This window comes from Entelurus aequoreus, linkage group LG12 (genome assembly GCF_033978785.1).
Source record: "Entelurus aequoreus isolate RoL-2023_Sb linkage group LG12, RoL_Eaeq_v1.1, whole genome shotgun sequence".
In the NCBI taxonomy this organism is placed as follows: Eukaryota; Metazoa; Chordata; class Actinopteri; order Syngnathiformes; family Syngnathidae; genus Entelurus; species Entelurus aequoreus.
This window is the reverse complement of record NC_084742.1, coordinates 40,528,875-40,554,088: the sequence shown is the minus strand read 5'-3', so window position 1 is coordinate 40,554,088 and position 25,214 is coordinate 40,528,875. Positions and strand designations below refer to the sequence as shown.

The 25,214-nt window shown below is 38.3% G+C and overlaps 1 protein-coding gene across 1 annotated transcript in view; it reads right to left on the bottom strand.

Moving 5' to 3' along the window:
* Window positions 1–25,214, bottom strand: part of pcdh7b (protocadherin 7b) — a 260,327-nt gene that overhangs the window by 114,491 nt on the left and 120,622 nt on the right. The window contains 1 exon segment of the mRNA XM_062065970.1: window positions 5,703–5,922. Coding sequence (XP_061921954.1) covers window positions 5,703–5,922 — 220 coding nt within the window.

The following is a 25,214-nucleotide window of genomic DNA, read 5'->3' as shown; positions in this document are numbered from 1 at the left end:
TGGCGGTGTGCCTCGGGATTTTTTCAATGAAAAAAATGTGCCTCGGCTCAGAAAAGGTTGAAAAACACTGCTCTATCACACACGAACTACGGAATTTATTATTTAGACCAAACTGGGCCGTAACTTATTTTTCCAACTTCGGCAGACACTTACACAACAGTATATCACAAGCTTTACTCCATTTTCCCGTGCGTCACTGAATAATGTCCCCGTCGCAACACAAAAAAATATTTCTTTGGGAACGCATATCTTAACAGTAGCTCCTATTCTTACAAGGAGGGCGAGAAACACTTTTTTATTTCAACAGACTCTCGCGCCGTATCTGCCGTCGAACCTCTAAAGACCGACGACACAGTTCCGGTCTTCACAATAAAAGCCCTGCTTCATCCTGCCTGCGCTGACAAAATAAGAGTCGCCAATGTATTTCTTGTAAAGCCTATAAAAAGGAGTATGCAAGCTGGACAAAAAAGATGCCAAAAACCAACCATTTGTATGTGGTATTGGACAGAAAGGAGTCCTTTTTTTTCTCCTCCATTTGAAAATGTGGATGTTATCATCACTACTGTCTGATTCCAATCAATGCAAGTCATCAGAATCAGGTAATACACCAATTTATATCATCATCATCAATTCTTTTTATTCCTTTCATGAAAATGCATATATGTAATCCACATACAGTTTACACTTTCATTGTTTTTTTGGTTTTTATACATTTCCATGATCAGAAAGGAGCAGATGGAAGAATAATATTCTTATATTTATCTGCCCCCATTTTTAACACAAATGATTTTAGATGACTTTATCACTCCACCAACACTCAACTCCAACATACTTTTTGATTTTCGTTTAAGCATTTTCACAAAGACACGTCCAATGAAAATCAAAAATCCGTTTGATATGATGTCAGTTGTCTCTTTTTGTAACTCTTTTCAAATTCAAAAATATTCTTGCAACTTTTAAAGTCTTTCTTTCGAGAATTCCATGCTTTCACACCAGCAATAGACACGCACGTTTGTTTCAAATGTGTTTGCGCTCTTGAAAGTTTAGAGTCTTCTAAGTCTATAACAAGATCTGATAGCTCAGTTACAGCTCTTTGTATTACCAAATATGTGTTATATGTGTTTTATGTTGCACGATTGCACCAAGAAAAATTCCTAGTTTGTGAACCCGTTCTCAAACAATGGCAATAAAACTATTCTGATCTGATCTGATCTGATCTTCTGTGAATCTCATCTTCAGACGTGAACACGAATAACTTTTGTAAGTCCTTCGGAAGAACTGTATTGCTAGCTTTGAACATCACAAATAGAGTATGCAATTCTACAATGTCTTTTAGTTTGAATAATCTTGACCTAATGAAGAGTGAATTTGTGTGGTCTCTGCATTCTACTTTAAAAATAATACCAACGGCTCTTTTCTGTAAAATAAATAAAGGCATTATGTTGCTGTGATATGTATTTCCCCATATTTCTGCACAATAATTGAAATAAGGTAGAATAATTCAGCAATATAACATTCTCCTTGTCATATACGGGAAACTGTATTTAACCTTGTTCAAAATAAATAAGCTTTTAGATACCTTATTGTTCACATGCAATATATGAGCTTTCCATGTCAACTTTAGTTCTTTATGTCAAATATATTCTTGTCTTCACGAAAGAAAGGAATCTATACGTTTTAAACATGCTTGTATTATCATTTGTGAAGTGAATTATATATATATATATATATATATATATATATATATATATATAATATATATATATATATATATATATATATATATATATATATATATATATATATATATATATATATATATATATTTATATAGCACTTTTCTCTGGTGACACAAAGCTCTTTTACATAGTGAAACCCAATATCTAAGTTACATTTGAACCAGTGTGGGTGGCACTGGGAACAGGTGGGTAAAGTGTCTTGCCCAAGGACAAAACGGCAGTGACTAGGATGGCGGAAGCGAGGATCGAACCCGGAACCCTCAAGTTGCTGGCACGGCCACTCTACCAACCGATCTATACCGCCTTTTAACTTGTTAACATAAATGTCTCTTTCATGAATAAATACATATAAATTACATATATGAATGAGGTAGGTCCCTTCGACTTGGTCAATGGAAAAAGTAGCTCGTCTGCAGAAAAAGTGCGTGCACACCTGGCGTATGGTATTTGAAATTTAGAAAATCAGGCCCGTAGTTCTGGTATTTAAAGAAAAAAAACAACCCTACCTGAATGAAACTTGATTCTAAAACTGCAAACCAGATAGTTAATAGCACTCATTCACTCACTGATGGGCTGCAGTCTTCACACAGTGTGTTTAGAGCAATATCAGTGCTTCGATACGGGCCTCAAGAAAATCACACAGCAACTAAATCAACTAGGGCAGTGGTTCTCAACCTTTTTTCAGTGATGTACCCCCTGTGAACATTTTTTTAATTCAAGTACCCCCTAATCAAAGCCAAGCATTTTTGGTTGAAAAAAAGGGATAAAGAAGTAAAATACAGCACTATGTCATCAGTTTCTGATTTATTAAATTATATATGTCATGTCTGTGATTATGTTTTGTTTTAGTCATGTTCGGTTTTGGTTTTGGACTTTTTGTGCACTTTTATTTGTCACCATAGCAACTATTATTTTCACCTGGTTCACATCGTCATGTCACGCACCTGTTCACGTTTAGAGTCACGCACCTGTTTTCACTGATCATGTCACTATATAAGTTTTTCTGTTTCTGTTGTTCGTCCTGGCGACATCACACTCCTGCCACTCTGTTCACCCTCATGATCCATGCTGCTCTTTTTTATGCCCCTCTTCTCATGTCAAGTCAGTTTTGTTATTGTTCATAGTTTTTTGCCTTTGTGCTATAGTGTTTTATTTTCATAGCCACGTTTTGTACTTCCGCCTTTGTGCGCGCTTTTTGTTAATCCCCTTTTGAGTTAAAATATTAAACATGTCCTCACCTGCACGCCACGTATGGTCCAATTCATTTGCACCACTGGAGAACCAACCACGCCACAGACCGAGTCATGACAGATGTCGCCAGCAAAAAAGTTATCCAGCAAGTTTGGACGAAGGAACGTGGGAGGTCCTGCGCGCCATGGAAGCCGAGACACTTCGCTATTCCCCCATGGAGCGCAAGGACCTCATGTGGGGTCCGACCGGCAAACTGGTGCCGATCAGCTCCGTTTGGCCCGGGGACGTTGGCGCGTCATCCCTGTCCCGGAAGCGCCGCTCCAGACCAAGAACGTCAGGGAAGGTGAGCGGACAGCACGCGGCGCTCCCGCAAGCTCCTCTCCCTCCGGGCGGAAATGGGCCGCAGCCTGCCCGGCTTACCCAGGATGACATCACAGACCAGCATTTTTTTTTCTAAATTATTTTTCTTTTGATCACCCCTCTCCCACCAAGGACTCTAAAAACACGATAAGACATTACCAGGACATGTTTTTAGAAATCAAATCCTGTCAAACCAAGCCACCCAAATTTCATGCCCCGCCCCCGAAGACTCAAGCCACGCCCATGCCACATGTTTCTTTTTTTTCACCCACTCAATCCCAGGTACAAAAAGAAAGACATTTTGGAAAATTTATAGGGGAGGATTTTACCCCCCTCCTGACCTCCCTCCACCCACCCAAGAAAACGGTTCCAGACCGCGTCTGGTATCCGCTCCTTGAGGGGGGGGGGGGCTAGGGCAGGCAATTGTTCAGGTGGGGTGGCTCAGCATCGTCACGCCAAGCCACAGCCACCAGCATGGCCGCCACCACCAGTCTTTCGACCTGCCAAGCCACAGCCTCCAGCTAGGCCACCTCCACCTGCTCCACGCCCTGCTCCAAGGCTATCAACATGCCTAGCAGCTCCAACCTTGCCAAGCTCCACCAGTCGCAGCTTCACGCCAAGCGCCGCCAGTCGCAGCTTCACGCCAAGCGCCACCAGTCGCAGCTTCACGCCAAGCGCCGCCAGGCCGACGTTCCACGCCAAGCTTCGCCACCTGCTTCATCTGCAGTTTCCACGTCTGCCACGATGACGACGCATCCACCTCGTCGGCCGTGGATGTGGCCAGTCCATGGGCGTCCGCCACGCCAGGTACGCCGACCTCCTCGTCGGCCACGGATGTGGCCACTACCTGGTCGGCCGCCACGCCAAGTGCGCCCACCTCCTCGTCGGCCATGGATATGGCCATTCCCGGGTCGCCCACCTCGTCAGGTACAGCGGCGGTCTACGCGTCGCCGCCACCTGATCCTGCCCCGGTGGATTCGGGGACACCTGGTCTGGCGACCCGCCGCCATGTCCCCCTCCCGCCCTCCCATGACTCTCGATCCTGCCTTGTTTTGTTTGTTTTGGACATCTGGGATCTGTCCGTAAGGGGGGTGCTCTGTCATGTCTGTGATTGTTTTGTTTTAGTCATGTTCGGTTTTGGTTTTGGACTTTTTGTGCACTTTTATTTGTCACCATAGCAACCATTAGTTTCACCTGGTTCACATCGTCATGTCACGCACCTGTTCACGTTTAGAGTCACGCACCTGTTTTCACTGATCATGTCACTATATAAGTTTTTCTGTTTCTGTTGTTCGTCCTGGCGACATCACACTCCTGCCACTCTGTTCACCCTCATGATCCATGCTGCTCTTTTTTATGCCCCTCTTCTCATGTCAAGTAAGTTCTGTTATTGTTCATAGTTTTTTGCCTTTGTGCTATAGTGCTTTATTTTCATAGCCACGTTTTGTACTTCCGCCTTTGTGCGCGCTTTTTGTTAATCCCCTTTTGAGTTAAAATATTAAACATGTCCTCACCTGCACGCCACGTATGGTCCAATTCATTTGCACCACTGGAGAACCAACCACGCCACAGACCGAGTCATGACAGTATAACAGTGCCAAATATTGATCATTTGTTGTGGTCTTTCTTGAACTATTTGGAAAAAAAGATATAAAAATAACTAAAAACTTGTTGAAAAATAAACAAGTGATTCAATTATAAATAAAGATTTCTACACATAGAAGTAATCATCAACTTAAAGTGCCCTCTTTGGGGATTGTAATAGAGATCCATCTGGATTCATGAACTTAATTCTAAACATTTCTTCACAAAAAAAGAAATCTTTAACATCAATATTTATAAAACATGTCCACAAAAAATTTAGCTGTCAACACTGAATATTGCATTGTTGCATTTCTTTTCACAGTTCTTTTTGACAGATATTTAAAAAAAATCTCACGTACCCCTTGGGATACCTTCAAGTACCCCCAGGGGTACGCGTACCCCCATTTGAGAACCACTGAACTAGGGTGTTAGCCCCCTGTGGTTGTTCCCCTTTTGACTCGGTTCCAACCAAGGGACAGAGAGTGTGGAAAATCCATCATGTCTACGAGATTAAATTCTGGTGGAATCACCCAAGCGGCATTGAACAAAACCGGGAAAGTTAGTTTGAAAGGTTTTGTATGGAAAAAAAAACAAAAACCTTTCAGCATGAAGTTCTATCGCGAAAGTGCGCCATACCAGGCGGAGCATTGCGGCGCCAAGAATCCTCAAGTCAAATACTGTCTCAGGGAAAAAAATAACAGAGAGAACCTCGCAAGTCTGACTGTCTACCTGTCTAAGATCCTGCTCTAGGCAATATGTGCGTGTATGTGTGGCCCTTTATCTTAGCGTTTGCTTTTTTCTTAATCTCCTTTCAGTGTTTGCCCCTACCATTTTCCATGTGCTCTGCCTCACCGACACTGCCATCCGGCGTTGTCCTCTCGTAGCTGTCCTCCGGCAGGGGCAGGGCGCCTAGCCGGGGCCCCGACGAACTCTTGCTGCTGGGCGTCTCGGACTCGTCCAGGCCGCTGTCGTAGCAGCTCTGCAGCGATCCCTGCTGGTGAGGGTCCTGGGGCTGGCTCACCACTGAGAAGGTCACTCGGCGAAACGGCTACAAGAGAAACCAAATGGCCAAATGGGGTCACTATAATTTTAGTTTAGGATTTACTGAATTGTAATTTTTTTTTCGAAGGGAGTTCCGTATAGGGTGTTCAGGTCAGGAAAAGTAGACAGGCTTTTCGTGAGGATTTTAGGAGTAATTGAAGTGCTTTAAAAGTGCCCTATTAGTCAAAAAGAACATTTTAATGACGTTCTTACAGTCTGTCTATGAAAAATGTATAATGCCCCTCACCTGTTTTGTACACTTTTTATATGAAGGGGCGCTCATATCGTCGTTTTTAAGTTGCAGATGGACTTTAAAGTTAAAGTTAAAGTACCACTGATAGTCACACGCAGACTTGGTGTGGTGAAATGACCCTCTGCATTTGACCCATCCCCTAGTTCCACCCCCTGGGAGGTGAGGGGAGCAGTGAGCAGCAGCGGTGGCCGCGCTCGGGAATCATTTTGGTGATCCAACCCCCAATTCCAACCCTTGATGCTGAGTGCCAAGCAGGGAGGTAATGGGTCCAATTTTTTTTATAGTCTTTGGTATGACTCGGCCGGGGTTTGAACTCACGACCTACCAATCTCAGGGCGGACACTCTAACCACAATTGCTACACATCTTAGCAACTATCCCTGAGTCAACTACAGACGTGGAAGCTGGCGGTTTGATCATTTTGTTTTTCTCCAGGAATAGTCTAACCTAGCGTGAGGTTGTTGGTAAAATGTGAATGTATTGTTAGCATTGTACCACACAATGTTATTGTGTGCCGATACGCTGTTTCTTCCATGCATTGCAAATCTCTTTTTTTCTCCACACTCTGCCATCCTTTCACTCTCACCAAACTCAGAAACAATCAGACATCACCAACTCCAATACTACACATAACTGACAGGTTGCTACACTATCGAACCTATGACCAACTGTGGAACAAGCTAATGACTTTAGTAGAAATGTTTTCTTGACAAGGATTCTGTTTGAAAGTCTTTATCTATTATTTCTGAATAATTTGTTTTGTATTAAACTTGCTAGTACCGAAATATGTGAAAACACCAGATACAAATTTGGATTAAAAAATATATATTTCTAAAGACACTTTATGTATCACACTTCAGTTTCATATTAGGTTACTTTATTTTAGGACTGTCAAACTATTAAAATATTTAATCCCCATTGATTGCATTGTGTATATAGTTAATTGCGGTTAATCACAGACGGACATGAGTTTTTTTATCTTTCAAAGGTATACTTTAAACCAGGTGTCCCCAAACTTTTTGACTCCGGGGACGCATTGGGGTAAAACAATTTGGCTGGGGGCTGCGCTATATATATATATATATATATATATATATATATATATATATATATATATATATATATATATATATATATATATATATATATATATATATATATATATATATATATATTTTTTTTTTTTTTATGTATATGTGTGTGTGCGTGTGTATATATATATATATATATATATATATATATATATATATATATATATATATATATATATATATATATATATGTATTCATACATATATATTCCTCGCGCACTAATTGACTTAAAGAGCACACTTGCTGCATGTCACGTTATCGATGGTAAAATGCATTTTTAGACAATATGATTTGCCTGAGTGGCTAGGAGACTAAATAAACATAAAAAAATAAAAATAAATAATACTTTTTTATTTTTATTTTTGGGACTTCCCGCGGGCCGGATTTTGGACGCTGGGGGGCCGTATCCGGCCCGCGGGCCGTAGTTTGGGGACCACTGCTTTAAACAGATAATTTTGAAGTTTTTAATACAACATTGGACTAGACAATTTGTTTGCTTTATACCATTTTTTAAAATTAAACATGTTTTTTTAAACAGCTCAACACAAAATGGACAAACAAAAACTAATTTGAATTTGCCCAATTTGTGATGTTTTTCCAATTGATGACATCAGAAAATATCTCCATAAATGGTAAGTTTTACCTTAAGAGCTTTGCACAAGTCCGCCATTGTAGTCCAATGCTGGAGTCAATAAGCTCCTTTTGTATTTCTACCCTCTTGTTGTGGGGCAGACTGGCTCGTACATACACATGCATCCTCCGCTGTTGCCATTTCTAATACAAAGTAGCATATAGCTCTAGTCTATATCTGTCAGTAGACTCCAAATGGAAGCGCTAAAAACAACAACATGGCTGACGAGGACGAGACGCAGTCCAAGTGGGGCCACGTAAATAAGACCGCCCACAAAACGGCGCATCCTGATCCTGAAGAGACGGTCGGAAGCGATTCGAAGATGAAACATAATCTATGCAAATGTTTTACCTATAAAACCACCATGACATGTTATGTAAGCCTCAAGGCAGTGCTTTAAATGTAGAAAAACAATTATATAAGAATACCCCTTTAATGATTTAATGGGATATCAATTGTTGTAATGTTTTTTTTATGCGCGCAGAATAATACCAAGGATTATAATAACAATTTTACCGTAATTAAGTTGTAAATATGTATAGACGTTGTGCTCCAAACTCCGATTGGGATTTGAAACCAGTAGCTTCTGCTTTGCAAAAAAAACACAAAAGAAAATCTGCTATTATATGTGTATCAATGACGGAGCACAAAGCTGCCAGGAATACTTATGCGGTACAACTTGTATATAACACGCTCTGTTATTCATTAATTGACTTTTACACGCCTTTTTTCATGTCAAACGGGGCTCCCCACGCGTGTTCTGCTTTAAGGAGGGGCGTCCCTGATCCCTTTTAATGTTACGTTGTATGTGATTGATGGCATCTATTGACGTTGGACACGTGCATGAAGTACACAATATGGCACTTCTAAGTTACACATTCTGTCATAGACCGGCATGGACAAACACAGACCATTAGCTGGACAACTTAATTACAATACAACCCTAAACTAGTGTTGTCCCGATACCAATATTTTGGTACCGGTACCAAAATTATTTCAATACTTTTCGGTACTTTTGTAAATAAAGGTGACCACAAAAATTGCATTATTGGCTTTATTTTAACAACAAATCTTACGGTACATCAAACATATTTTTATTATTGCAAGTTTGTCCTCAACTAAAATAGTGAACATACAAGACAACTTGTCTTTTTTTAGTACATACGCAAACAAAGGCTCTTAATTTAGCTGCTGACATATGCCATTTTCCATTCTATTATTTTGTCAAAATTATTAAGTGCTAGAAAATTAATTATTAATCTATACTTTTTCATTTACTGTTAATATCTGCTTACTTTCTCTTTTAGTATGTTCTCTCTATGTTTTATTATTTATGTTAAATGTAATAATCACCTATTCTTTCTAGTTTTGGATGATACTACAAATTTGGGCATCAATCCGATACCAAGCCGTTACAGGATCATACATTGGGCATATTCAAAGTCCTCATGTGTCCAGGGACATATTTCCTGAGTTTATAAACATAATATAAATGTTAAAAAAAGAAGATGTGATGCCGACAAATATCGACATAATCATAGTAATATAGACTAGATACGCTACTGTACTTGATATTAGAGATGTCCGATAATGGCTTTTTTGCCGATATCTGATATTCTGATATTGTCCAACTCTTAATTACCGATTCCGATATCAACCGATACCGATATATACAGTCGTGGAATTACTGTAACACATTATTATGCCTAATTTTGTTGTGATGCCCCGCTGGATGCATTAAACAATGTAAAGTTAAAAGTTAAAGTTAAAGTACCAATGATTGTCACACACACACTAGGTGTGGTGAAATTTGTCCTTTGCATTTGACCCATCCCCTTGGGGAGCAGTGGGCAGCAGCGGCGCCGCGCCCGGGAATCATTTTGGTGATTTAACCCCCAATTCCAACCCTTGATGCTGAGTGCCAAGCAGGGAGTAACAAGGTTTTCCAAAATAAATCAACTCAAGTTATGGAAAAAAGATCCCAACATGGCACTGCCATATTTATTATTGAAGTCACAAATTGCATTCATTTTTTTAACATGCCTCAAAACAGCAGCTTGGAATTTGGGGCATGCTGAGGAGGTTGAGGTGGGCTGGGTTGGGAGGGGGGGCGAGGTTGAGGTGTGTGGAGGGTAGCGGGGGTGTATATTGTAGCGTCCCGTAAGAGTTAGTGCTGCAAGGGGTTCTGGGTATTTGTTCTGTTGTGTTTATGTTGTGTTACGGTGCGGATGTTCTCCCGAAATGTGTTTGTCATTCTTGTTTGGTGTGGGTTCACAGTGCGGCGCATATTTGTAACAGTGTTAAAGTTGTTTATACGGCTACCCTCAGTGTGACCTGTATGGCTGTTGACCAAGTATGATTTGCATTCACTTGTGTGTGTGAAAAGCCGTAGATATTATGTGATTGGGCCGGCACGCAAAGGCAGTGCCTTTATGGCACGCCCCCAATATTGTTGTCTGGGTGGAAATCGGGAGAAATTCGGGAGAATGGTTGCCCCGGGAGATTGTCGGGAGGGGCACTGAAATTCGGGAGGGTGGGCAAGTATGACTGGGAGACGCAACTGCTCTGTACTTCTCCCTACGTCCGTGTACCACTCTGTACAGCGGCGTTTTAAAAAGTCATACATTTTACTTTTTGAAACCGTAACCAATCATTTCCGATATTACATTTTAAAGCATTTATGAGCCGATAATATCGGCAGTCCGATATTATCGGACATCTCTACTTGATATCATTACAACCTGACCGGATCTGTACTTTTCAGAGGCGGTATGGTACCGACTATGATTCATAAGTATCGCGGTACTATACTAATACCGGTATACCGTACAATCCTACCCTAAACTAAATTGAAATTGGTGAAAAATAGTATACAATGGCACCTTTGAGTAGTGTCTGGAAAATAAAGCTAATTCTAAACAAATGTAATAACTTTTAACTCCCAGAGATGCATCAACAGACACTGGCCACCACTCAACCTGTGCTCCGGTCAGGGGGGTGGCTACAATAATTTTCTTTTAATTTATTCATTTCCGAAAGACAACATGAACGGTGACTGCAGGTTGTGCAGAGGTAAAGATAAGAGCTTTGGCAAGGTGAGCCGGGGGGGGGGGGGGGGGGGGGGCGCGCTGTCAATATGTGGAATTTGATCGAAGGCGTTATTGAGCAGTGTCAGTGAGTTAAGCAGTAAGAGCATTTCATTAAAGTAGAAGCCTCTTTTTTTTTTTACACTGCATCACTCGATTTTTCCCTCCCTCCACTGCAGCTCTCCATCCCTGTCGGAGGTAGAAGGTGGTAAAAGACCTAGATTTAAGCGTGAGGTGCAGAAAAAGGGGGAAGGTTTTTGTCGTTGTCATAATAAATGGCTTTACAAATTGCTAATGCAGCTCATTAATTACATACAAACATAGTGCAGGCTTGCCTGTTTTGCTCTGCCCTGGCCGGACCTCCTCCCCACCATCCTGACGTTCTCCTCTTTTCCTTGTCCTCAGTGCGCCATATTAAGCCAGACAAAAGCTCATTACTTAATCATTTATCCCTCAGTGTGTTCACCTGCTGTCTCCCTTGGTTTACTAATTTTTTTCCTGCCGTGCTGGACAGCAATTACGACTGGAAGTGTGCATGCTCAGATGTCACGCAACACGGAGACGCTAATGCATGCTTTTATTACAAGTCGTATAGATTATTGTAACGCCCTGCTTTCTGGTCTTCCTAAAAAGGTTATTGCGCCTTTACGAATACTACAAAATTCAGCGGCACGTGTCCTGATGAAGACCAGAAGGCGGGCTCACATTACACCAGTTTTAAAATCTCTGCATCGGCTCCCTATGTGTTTCAGGATACATTTTAAGGTTCTTCTTATGGTTTATAAATGTTTTTATGATATTGGGCCTCTCGGATTTGCTTTTACCCTATGAACCTTCCCGGGCCATGAGGTCCTCCGGCACTCATCTCCTAATTATTCCAAAAGTCAGGACACAAATTCACGAGATGGCATCTTTCCACCATCATGGCCCCCCTCTATGGAACAGCTTGCCGAAAGACCGACCTCAGGGCTGTAGAGAATGTTCATGCTTTTAAGAGCAGGGTTAAGACCCACCTTTCTGATTTGGCTTTTACCTGATATTAATTATTTTATTGAAGTCATTTGTATTTTAATTTTAATCCTAGTAGTTATGCAAGATTTTATTAAGTTATATGTATTTATTTATTTACTGTATATATATATATATATATATATATATATATATATATATATATATATATATATATATATATATATATATATATATATATATTAGTATATCTATTTATATATATATATATATATATATATATATATATATATATATATATATATATATATATATATATATATATATATATATATATTAGTATAGTATATATATATATATATATTAGTATATATATATATATATATATATATATATATATATATATATATATATATATATATATATATATATATATATATATTCAGTAATGCGGGCGCTGTATCGGTCCGTTGTGGTGAAGAAGGAGCTGAGCCGCAAGGCAAAGCTCTCAATTTACCGGTCGATCTACGTTCCCATCCTCACCTATGGTCATGAGCTTTGGGTTATGACCGAAAGGACAAGATCACGGGTACAAGCGGCCGAAATGAGTTTCCTCCGCCGGGTGGCGGGTCTCTCCCTTAGAGATAGGGTGAGAAGCTCTGTCATCCGGGAGGAGCTCAAAGTAAAGCCACTGCTCCTCCACATCGAGAGGAGCCAGATGAGGTGGTTCAGGCATCTGGTCAGGATGCCACCCGAACGCCTCCCTAGGGAGGTGTTTAGGGCACGTCCGACCGGTAGGAGGCCACGGGGAAGACCCAGGACACGTTGGGAAGACTATGTCTCCCGGCTGGCCTGGGAACGCCTCGGGATCCCCCGGGAAGAGCTAGACGAAGTGGCTGGGGAGAGGGAAGTCTGGGCTTCCCTGCTTAGGCTGCTGCCCCCGCGACCCGACCTCGGATAAGCGGAAGAAGATGGATGGATGGATGGATGGATGGATGGATGGATGGATGGATGGATATATATATATATATATATATATATATATATATATATATATATATATATATATATATATATATACATATATATTAATTAGTATATATATTTATATATATATATATATATATATATATATATATATATATATATATATATATATATATGTATATGTATTTATATATATTAATAATATATGTATTTCTATTTATATATATATATATATATATATATATATATATATATATATATATATATATACATATATATTAATTAGTATATATATTTATATATATATATATATATATATATATATATATATATATATGTATTTCTATATATTAATAATATATGTATTTCTATTTATATATATATATATATATATATATATATATATATATATATATATATATATATATATATATATATATATATATATATATATATATATATATATATATATATATATATATATATATATATATATACCAGGGGTCACCAACCTTTTTGAAACCAAGGGCTACTTCTTGGGTACTGATTAATGCGAAGGGCTACTAGTTAGATACACACTTAAATAAATTGCCAGAAGTAGCCAATTTGCTCAATTTACCTTTAACTCTGTTATTATTAATAATTAATGATATTTATCTTTGTGGAAACACTGATTATCTTAATGATTTCTCACAATAAATATATATAGAAACAGATAAATATCAATATGCAACACTTTATTTTTATATTTTCTCTAAGTGCACATTTTTCAAATTGAACATTTTCAAATGATCACTTCTAAGACAGTCTTGTGAAATCACAATATCCCATTTTAACTAGCTAGCCACTAACATTTTTTAACAAATCATGAATTACTTTGCACCATGTTTGTACAAATAATAACTAATGTAAAATACAAAAGTAAACTCTCAAATTTTTAAATCATGTCACACTTTGAACTGGACACCAAATATGTTATCTGTTTCTTTGTCAGTTAGTGGGAAGCCTGGCATTGCATGCTGTTAACTAGTGTGTTGTACTCTGGTGTGTAACTTGACACTGCAACTCTGAGTGAGTCTTGCAGATGTGCATCAGTGAGGCGTGTTCTGTGTTTGTTCTTGATGAAGTTCATGTCAGAAAAGGCTGATTCACAAAGATAAGATTTTTCCTCATTATTTGCGGAACCTTCTTAATCTTTTGGACATATTTTTTACAGCAATCTGGCCTTAAGCTTAATTATGATAAATGTAAAATGTTAAGGATCGGAAATCTAAAGGGAACGTCCTTTCGAATGGAATGCAAAGTGCCTGTTTTGTGGACAGATGGACCAGTTAACATACTTGGTGTTGTTGTCCCAGAAAATCTGGAAGATCTAGGCTCAGTAAATTATGATAATCGACTAAGAAAGCTGGACAAAATTATGCAATTATGGAAAGGGAAATCCCTAACCTTGTATTGTAAAATGTCTATTGCCAACTTGTTAATTATTCCTCAATTTATTTATTTGTTTTTGTCATTACCAGCTCCATCACAAAACTTTTTTAAGATTTATGAGCGGAGGGTCTTCGATTTTGTCTGGAACGGCAAACCAGAAAAGATTAAAAGAAAGGTTTTGTACAAAGAGTATGAATATGGGGGCCTGAAACTTCTCAACCTTGAAGCTATGTGTCTGTCTTTAAAAGCATCAATTGTTCCAAAGATGTATTTAAACATTGAGTGGTACACAAATGTCCTGTTGGACAAAAAACATGTACTGTATCAAAAGAAATTGCATCCTTTTTTACAAGTGATCCCCTCCCAGAGAGTCTGCTGGGAAACATGGCGGGGTTCATAAAGGAAACAATCCACTCATAGTGGTGTTTTCAATTTTATGTGCCAGAAAAAAGAGACAATATTTTGCAGCAGTTAATATGGATGAACTCTAATATTGTAATAGATGGAAAGCCTTTCTTTTGGAAAAATATGTTTGAAAGAGGAATCATTTTTGTCAATGATATTATCAATGAGAATGGGAAAATTATGTATGGTGATGCTTGCTCAAGCTTTTCATTTTATCAACTAACTGGAGTAATTGGGAAAAGATGGAAACAAATAATTAATTATGGAACTACTAAATTATTAGTTTGTAAACCTCTAATAAGAAATTCTAGTTGGCAAAAAGGAACTAAAATAAATAGAAAAATATATAATTTTTATTTAATAAAGAAATCTTTGAAGGCTGCCTCATACAACACAAATGGAAAATGAGAGGACTTTTTTGACTACCCGTTGCCATGGGATGCCATATTCAAACTAATCTATAAAACCACTATCGATGTGCAAAATCGTTATTTTCAAATTAAAATTATTTATAACTTCTTACCCACAGGGAAAATGTTAAAATTATGGAATATGACAGAGTCAGATGATTGCCGATTTTGTTGTGAGGAGCCTGAATCCACCCTGCATTTGTTTTGGTATTGTCATATTGTGTCTTTGTTTTGGGTGGAAGTTGAAAAAATGTGTTTAAGGATTGGTTTGTTTATGAAGCTTAATGTGGTTTCTGTTATTTTAGGAGATTTCATTGACAATCATGATTTAGTCAATTTAATTATAGTACTCTGTAAAAGGTTTATTTTTAAGGCCAAAAACAGATATTCACTTGGTATTACTTTCTTTAAAACATTTATTCAGTAGTTTCTAACTTTAGAAAGTTACATGGTTGAAAACGATAATGATGCCAAAAAACATTAAAAAAAAAAGATGAGAAGTCCTCAAAGGCTTATTTTGAAAGTATAACTATGTTTATAGATGATATGATATCTGTTGTTGTGTTCCCTAATTTGAGTGACCTGGACATAATCTGGACTGTACATAAATGCTTATTTTGAAAATGTAATTTTGTTTATAAATTATATGCAATCTGTTGTGTTCCCTAATTTTTTTCCGTATACATGAATGAAGGTGTGTGTTGCTGAGTCCGACTTGGACATTATCTGGACTGGGCCTGGTTTAAAAAACCCTTTAAACAAATCTAATTTCATTGACAACCTGGTCTGTTGAAGATAAGGCCCTTTTTTAAAAAATAAAATAAAATAAGATAAATAAATAAAAAACATTTTCTTGGATAAAAAAGAAAGTAAAACAATATACAAATAATTACATAAAAAATAGTAATTAATGAAAATGTTAGTGGACCAGCAGCCTATACAATCATGTGTGCTTCAGGGACTGTGTCCCTTGCAGATGTGTTGTCTATGTTGTGGGAACCAGAATATTGGTAGCAGAAATAAATAACCCCTTTTGTGTGAGTGGGTGTGGATGAGTGTGCATGGGGGAGGTTGTTTGGGTTGATGCACTGATTGAAAGTGTATCTTGTGTTTTTTCTATTTAGATTTAATTTAAAAAAATAAAAAAAAATAAAAAATATATATATATATATATATATATTTTTTAATTTTTTAATTTTTATTTTTTTTTAGAACAGGCCTGCGGGCGACTCATCTGGTCTTTACGGGCGACCTGGTGCCCGCGGGCACCGCATTGGTGACCCCTGTCGTTGGTGACCCCCCTGTCACCAACCAAAAATAATGAAAAAAAAATATATATATATACAGTATATATTATATACTGTATATATATATATTTTTTTTTCATTATTTTTTTTTTTTTTATATTAATCTTCATATGTCATACTTGTATTTTATTTTTTATCTCTACACATGGTTCTTACTATTTTACAAGTTGTACTATTTTTATTTTCCAACGTTCCTCAGATGAGCCATCTGCCTTAGGGGTTATTGGCCGTGCTTGTGGGGGCGCTTTTGTGTCAGCGTCCTGGTGGCCATGGTCTGATGACCAGCCGGTGCAGATGGCTCCCGTGATAGTGTTTACTCTCATGTCTCCTCTGTACTCAGCCATTCAATCATTTGTCCATATAGTTGCATATGTGTGAATGTTGTGTGTGTGTGTTTGTGTTTGGTATCTGTATCCGTGCGTACATATGTGATAATAGGGGATATGGGTCACCGCTGAGAGAAAGATTTACCCAAAACACTGGAAAAATGGAGGGAAATAGCATTTCTTGTGTTTGAGTGGAGATTTGCATGTATTTATTTACTTCCTCTCGGTTCTCTCTGGTTGGCTGGCTAACAAAGCAATGCTGGCAATAAATCATGTTTCCATGTAATTACAATCAACACTCAACAAATGAATAGGTATAAATATTAATGCAAATTTCACTCCAATAGCCAAACATTTGTTGTATAATTCAAATCATAGACCCGGAAGGAAAACGGTTCTGCGAGTGTAATAACACTTGAGGCCACGTTAAGATGTTAAATCTTGGGAGGCGTGGCTAAGATGCGCAAGCAGTAGTTTGCCTCTGCGGTAACTCCGGTGAAAACTTTAAGATTTAATTCAAATTCTGCTTTTTTTTTAAATTAAAACTTACAACGCTTGGCCAACTATATGCATGCCTATCACTCTGCGTGAGTTATACTCTATCAAGACAACATAACAATAATTATGCCCAAGACACGAAGAGGGAAGCAATCAGAGTCACCTGTGGCCGTAAACGAGCTCGAGGCTGGCGCTGAGATGGCGTCATCAACTTTGGAGAAGTTGCTGGATAAAATACTCGAGTCTATCAACAAACGTTTTGACATGCTTGAGGAAAAGCTTGAGGCTCTTACAAGCAAGCAAGCGGCATTGACCAACAGAGTGGAGGACATGCAGCAGCAAGGTTCCGAACATGAGCGCCGCATCGAAGCGCTCGAACAAAAACTGACTGAAACGCAGAAGAGCAATGTGAAATTGGCAGCTAAAATTGACGAATTGGAAGGGCGCTCAAGACGTAATAACTTAAAAATAGTCGGGATACCAGAGCAAGAAGAAAAGGGAAGACTTACGGATTTCGTTGCGGACCTGATACCAAAGTTGTTCGGAGCGAGTAACTTCTCCAAACCAGTGGTGGTGGACCGCGCGCACCGTGTCCCGCTCGCTCGCTATGGTGACGGCAAGCGCCCCAGGAGCATCATCGCAAGGATACACTTCTACCAGGACAAGGAGCTACTTCTTCGACTGAGCCGCGGCCAGGAGCTGATCTACAACGGCCTGCGCGTCTTCCTATTTCCAGACTACACTGCCGAGGTGACAGCGCAAAGACGGGCCTTTCGAGAGGTAATGAACACGCTGCGGGAGAAAGAAATCAAGTTTATGCTGCGTTTTCCAGCTCGCCTGCATGTGGAGTACAACGACCAGGTAAAGGTGTTTACCTCTTCTACAGACACTAAGACTTTCAGTATAAAACATCTTAGTGGCTAATCATCGATAACGGCTCCACCACACAAGGCTTATGATAAGCTTAAAGCAGAAATACACTTTTTTCACTGAGGTTTATTTCACCGGAGGACGCAGGAAAAAAAAAGAAAACACTTCGCTGCTGAGCTAGTGCTTGGAGCAGTGAACGCAACTACTAGCATGCGCCCTGCGCCTGAAGATGGGGGTGGGGGTGGGGGACTTTTGGACTGGGGAATCGACCAACAAGACGTCGTATGGATAACATCACAATGGAGATTTCACTCCAAAACATCGAACTACACACGATGGGGACAGAGGGAGGGGGGAACAATTGGGTGTGAGTGTTGTGTACGTGTGAATCTGAGCATGAATGTGGAGGAGCGAGGTGCACAATCATATTCCAACTTGCCAATTACTAAGGTTTTTTTTCACGTAAAGATAAAATACCCTAAAAAACTTTAATGTCAACTTATAAGAAAAAAATTACACTAGTTTCATGGAACGTCAGGGGTTTAGCTAAAAATATTAAAGCAGGGAAGGTTTTTTCACACTTAAATTCATTAAAAGCAGATGTTTTATTCTTACAAGAAACACATCTCTGTAAAGACAACCAACACAACTTAAAGCTAGCTGGATATCTCAGGTTTATCATGCACCCTTTACTTCACAAGCTAGAGGTGTAGCCATTTTATTTCATAAAAATGTGCCTTTCATACTTACATCAAAAATAATTGACCCTAACAGAAGATTTATTTTATTAAATGGTCATATTACATCCTACCCAGTAACTTTTTTGAATATCCATGGACCAAACACAGATGACTCAAACTTTTATCATAGAGTCGTTGGTCTACTTCCTGATGATGGTGGTGATTTTAACTGCCTTTTGGATCCCCCTTTAGATAGATTGTCAACTAAATCTCATGTAATTGCTAACTCAACTAAAACCATTAATAATCTTATAAGATCAAGAAATATCATAGACATATGGAGAACAAAACATCCTAATAAAAGGGAGTATTCATTTTACTCCGCCGTACACAATTCTTACACAAGAATTGATTACTTTTTAATAGAAGCCTCTGCTCTCTCCAATGTCAGTAATCCTGAGTACCACAGTAGAGTAATCTCAGATCACAGCCCTATGAGTATGCAGATTCAAATTGATCTCCATAAAACCAAACAAAAATGGAGATTTAATCCACAATTATTATTATATGAAGATTTTAAAGAGTATATGAACAAGATTATCCAAGAGTTTATTGAGGAGAATGATAACTGAGAGGTCTCAGACTCTATAGTGTGGGAAGCCCTTAAAGCTACTGTGAGAGGATATATCATTTCATTTGAAAGCTCAAAACAAAGAGAAGTAAGAAAAAGGTATAAAGAACTGGAAAAAGAAATTAAAGAAATGGAAGAAATTCATATAAATTATATTTTGCAGTCTGACTAATAAGATGCTGAAACTGAAAAATGAATACAATTCTCTTCTTCACGGGGAAGTATCTAAACTCTTACTGAAAAATAAACAAAAACATTTTGAAATATCTGATAAACCACAAACACTTCTATCTAGACAGCTCAAAGGAGATCAAGCTAAAGCTGCTATCCACAAAATATGCTCAAAAACAGGTGAAACATGTACAGATTTACAGGATATCAACAATGCCTTTAAAGACTTTTATTCAGAATTATATAAATCTAGTTCAGCTATATCGGTTAATGATTTAAATGATTTTTTTACTCCATTAAATCTACCTCAACTGAGTCCAAACCATCAGAATTCTTTAAACAATACTATTTCAACTGAAGAACTGCTAAAAGCACTGAAATCTTTCTCCGTGAATAAAAGCCCTGGTCCAGATGGATTTGGTGCAGAGTTTTATCAAGCGTTTAGTGAAATACTGTCCCCTATAATCTTAAGAATGTTAAATGACTCTTTCGTAAACAATAAACTTCCAAGCTCTTTGTATGAAGCTCATATATGTATAATACCAAAAAAGGGAAAAAATCCACTCGATCCAGCCAATTATAGACCTATCTCCCTGTTCAATCTAGACCATAAGATTCTAACTAAGGTACTCGCAACAAGGTTAAGCAACCACATAACAGAAATTATCCATCCGGATCAGGTTGGTTTTATCCCGGACAGACCTTCTTTCGGCAATGTACGGAGATTATTGAACTTGTTGTACTCGGACTGCATAGGAAACAAAAAGGCAGCCGTCCTGACTCTGGATGCTCATAAAGCTTTTGATTCAATTGAGTGGGCTTATCTATTTCATGTTCTCAAATTATTTGGGTTGGGAGAAAATTTTATAAAATGGGTTAAAATAATTTATTTTGCACCAAAATCATATGTCATAACTAATAATGTAATATCGGATAGTTTTGAATTACATCGTGGCGTGAGACAGGGCGATTGCCTTTCGCCCTTACTTTTCAATTTGGCCCTAGAACCACTGGCTATTGGTTTAAGAATGAACTCTAATATTAAGGGATTTTCAGTGGGCACATCAGAGAGTCTCATCTCACTTTATGCAGATGATGTACTTGTTACACTTACTGAGCCAGAAATTGCATTACCACTTCTTTTAGAATATGTAGACTCTTTTGGTAAAATATCTGGTTACAAAATAAACTGGTCCAAAAGCGAGCTTATGTTCCTAGGAGATACTGTTAAGATCAGTCAAAACCCAGTTAAAGTTGCAGAAAACTATATATCCTATCTCGGCTTAAAAATATCTAAAAGTTATGAATCATTACTAAAATTGAACTTCACTGAAGCTTTTGAGAAATTGAAAGTGAGTATAGAGTATTGGAAGACCCTACCCCTCTCTATGTTGGGTAGAGTGAATGCTGTCAAAATGATTACCCTGCCAAAATGTACCTATCTTTTTCAAAATTTACCAATTCTAATTCCTGCAGATTTTTTCAAAAAACTTGAATCTTTAGTTCTAGATTTTGTGTGGGGATATAAAAAAATGCAGAATATCTAAAAAGCACTTATTCAGATCTACAAGGGAAGGGGGGCTGGGTCTCCCAATGTTCAAAAATTATTATTGGGCATCAAATCTGAACGCATTGACCTATTGGAAGATGGGGTTCCCAAAGAATGAATCACTTAATTCTGCTCCCTTGTGGCTGAAATTGGAACTGCAGTCATTAGTTAAACCTTACACATCATTGCTATCTTTACTTTTTACTAAACCAGTCTCTTCTATTAAATCAACAAGCCATAGTGTAGTAGTAAGAAATGATATCAAAATTATTTCTCAAATTAAAAAACAATTGAATATTTCCAATGTAACTATGTATTCACCAATGTCTCACAATCATGCATTTATTCCATCGATAACAGACAGAAATGTTTTTAACTGGTACTTGAATGGAATTAAATGCATAAAAGACATGTTTGTCGAGGACAGTCTTGCATCATTTGAGCAATTGCGAATCAAATTCAAATTGTCCCAATTCAGTTGGTTTTGCTATTTGCAGGCAAACAAATTTATTAAAGAAAACATTTCAAAGTCTCAGCTGGTAAATGAAAAACACCCTCTCTTAGAATTACTAAATTTATCACCCACAAGTAAAAAGCTTATCGCCAAATTTGCCAGCTGCTTCATTATGCCCATGACATCAGCAGACGGTGTTAAAAGAGCATGGGAACAGGAACTAAGAACAACAATACCCAAACAGCAATGGGAACGGACACTCTCTCAAATTCACAATTGCTCAATTAACAGCAGACTTAGGCTCATACAGTTTAAAGTGATTCATCGTTTTTACTACTCCAAAGTCTTATTACACAAATGTTATCCTGATACATCTCCACTTTGTGATAAATGTAAATCTGCTGAAGGATCATTATCTCATTCGTTTTGGGAATGTCCAATTATTCAATCATTTTGGTCCAGCATTTTCTTTTTTTACTCGGGGGTATATCAGAGAAAACTTGTCCCTGACAGGGATATAATCTTATTTGGGTGGTCTTCAGAAACACAAAAACTTCCAAAATATATTACAGCTGTGTTGCTGCTCGGGACGGTCTTGGCCAAAAGACTCATTCTCAAAGACTGGAAAAGCCCATCTGCACCCAATTTCAGGAACTGGCTAAATGAACTTGTGAATGTAATGACTCTTGAAAGAATACGATTTATAAACTCTCCAAATATGAATAAATGGGAACAAACCTGTAAACCTTTACTGACATATATTCAATCATAATAGACATTTAAGAAAAAAAAAAGAAAAAAAACTGCCATCTTTTTTGTAGCTGTATTCCTTTTTTATTATCTTTATTATTTTCTGTATTGATCCTACACTATTATTGTTTTTTTTTGTTACTTCTGATATGGCCTTCCCACGGTTTACTTGCTTATTTATTTATTTATTTTTTGTGACTTTTTATTTTGTATTGTTTTACATCTGATCAACTTCTGTGACTTTCCTTTTCTTTTTTAAGTGTGAACGGTGGAGAGGTCCTCGAGAGGTGATCTTGGGATCACTTCCTGAGGATCCTTGATGCAGAGGAATGTTCATCCATCTTGCTATGGTCTGGATAGCCTGCTGATCCTGAGCCAGAGCGGAATGGATGGATAAATATATACAATATCTGGGTATCTTTTCTAATAATGTTTATACTGTAAACCTTGAATTGTTAAAGTTTAAGTGCACCTCTCTCCTCAAGTGTGCATGTGAGTGGGTATGAGTGGATGTGTGATTGTATGAAGGTTTTGACTGTTAAATGTGATTTTAACTGTAAAATTCAATAAAAATATTTGCAAAAAAAAATAAAAAAGATGTTAAATCTTGCTTTTTTTTGTTGTTGTTTTCCGGTTGTGTGTTTTTGCACGTAAACACTTACTCGTAAGTGGCGTTGCACTCCTGGGAAATAGTTTTCTAATGACACAAATGCGATGAACGTTACCTTTATGAATGACCAGTAAAAGAAGGAAATGCTCCATAAATGTGCGCAAAGGGAAACCTTAGTTGGTTCGTTTAATATTTTGAATCGACAAGCAGATGTTATTCATCTGAGTTCCCTTTCCACTTTGCCTGGGAAAACAGAGTTAGATCGAAAAAATATGGAAGGAGAAAAAGCTAATTTGTTTGCAGGCCAGATATGGAGCTCATTGCCCGCAGGCTTTGGATCAAAATTTGCAGCATCCACCATCTGCACAGCAACCTTTGCACTTTTCATTTCCAAACTTTTTCATTGACAAGTCAGAATCAACACTGCACATATATTTGTTTTTTTGAGGCACCGACAATGTACAGTATATCCAATACAAGTGATGTATTTGTTCCTTTGCAAGTATTTTTTTTTCCCTTTTTAAAATAAATATAAATAATCTGTCCACTAATGTTAGAGTCAAAATTGCCGAGATACAAGCTCTTTTCAGGCCCGGCGCATTTGTAAAGGCTGACCGAGTACATGCCCTCCCTCTGCGCTCCTTCCACTTCCTGCCCTTAAAGTTCACTCGTCTGTCAATCAACGTGACACAAGGACTTGCGCACGCAAAAATACACAAATGCAGTTTGTAAAAGGAGTTTTTTCATGCTTAACCACCGCTTGTAGTATTGTATTGTTCATATTGCTGACCTCTATTAAGGTGTATTCCTAAAATCGTGTCAGCCGCTTATGCAAAGAAATGACAATTACCCAGTGGTGTGCCGTCACGGCCAGCAAGGCCTTCTCTGCTGGCCTAACATAACCAGAAATCATGATCATAATTAAAGATAGAATATGTTTTTAGTTTACTTTCCCTAAATATCAAAGTATTGATATTATCTTCATGTCATATTATGCTCCTTCCAGTGCTGTTGTTTTTAGTTTTAGTTTGTATCCAATCAGAATTCAGCTAGCTTATGTTGCCATGTTGTACCAAATCTGCCCAAGGCCTTCAGAATCAACAATGCGGGCGTACATGCACTGTAAGTGAACGGGGACATACAGTTGATAGACAGTTGCGATAGCCAATCAGATCACGAGTTGTTGTCAGTAAGGCTTTCTAGATGGCCTAAGGTTGAACGTGACATTTATGCGTCCTGTTATTGGATACTACTTAGTGGATGAATTTGAGAACATCTAGAGTTGATAGACAGTTGCGATAGCCAATCAGATTACAAGTTGTTGACAGTAGCCTATCTAAGTAGCCTGATGTTAACGAGACTGTGGTTGGATAGTCACTTCTCATTCCGAAGTGAGTATCCAATCACAAGTTGCAATTTAGCAGGAAGCAGGAAGTGTTGCGCCGTAGCTATACTGGGATAGCAGAGAATCAATCAATCAATCAATCAATGCTTATTTATATAGCCCTAAATCACAAGTGTCTCAAAGGGCTGTACAAGCCACAACGACATCCTCGGTACAGAGCCCACATACGGGCAAGGAAAACTCACCCCAGTGGGACGTCAATGTGAATGACTATGAGAAACCTTGGAGAGGACCGCATATGTGGGTAACCCCCCCCTCTAGGGGAGACCGAAAGCAATGGATGTCGAGTGGGTCTGACATAATATTGTGAAAGTCCAACACATCAGCGAAAGTCCAGTCCATGGTGGGGCCAGCAGGAACCATCCCGAGCGGAGACGGGTCAGCAGCGTAGAGATGTCCCCATCCGATGAACAGGCTAGCGGTCCACCCCGGAGCAGAGTAGAAAAGAAAAGAAAAGAAACGGCAGATCAACTGGTCTAAAAAGGGAGTCTATTTAAAGGCTAGAGTATACAAATGAGTTTTAAGATGAGACTTAAATGCTTCTACTGAGGTAGCATCTCTAACTTTTACCGGGAGGGCATTCCATAATATTGGAGCCCGAATAGAAAACGCTCTATAGCCCGCATACTTTTTTTGGGCTCTGGGAATCACTAATAAGCCGGAGTTATTTGAACACAGATTTTGTATTGTACCATATGCCGGGACATATGGTACAATACAATCGGCAAGATAGGCAGGAGCTTGACCGTGTAGTATTTTATACGTAAGTAGTAAAACCTTAA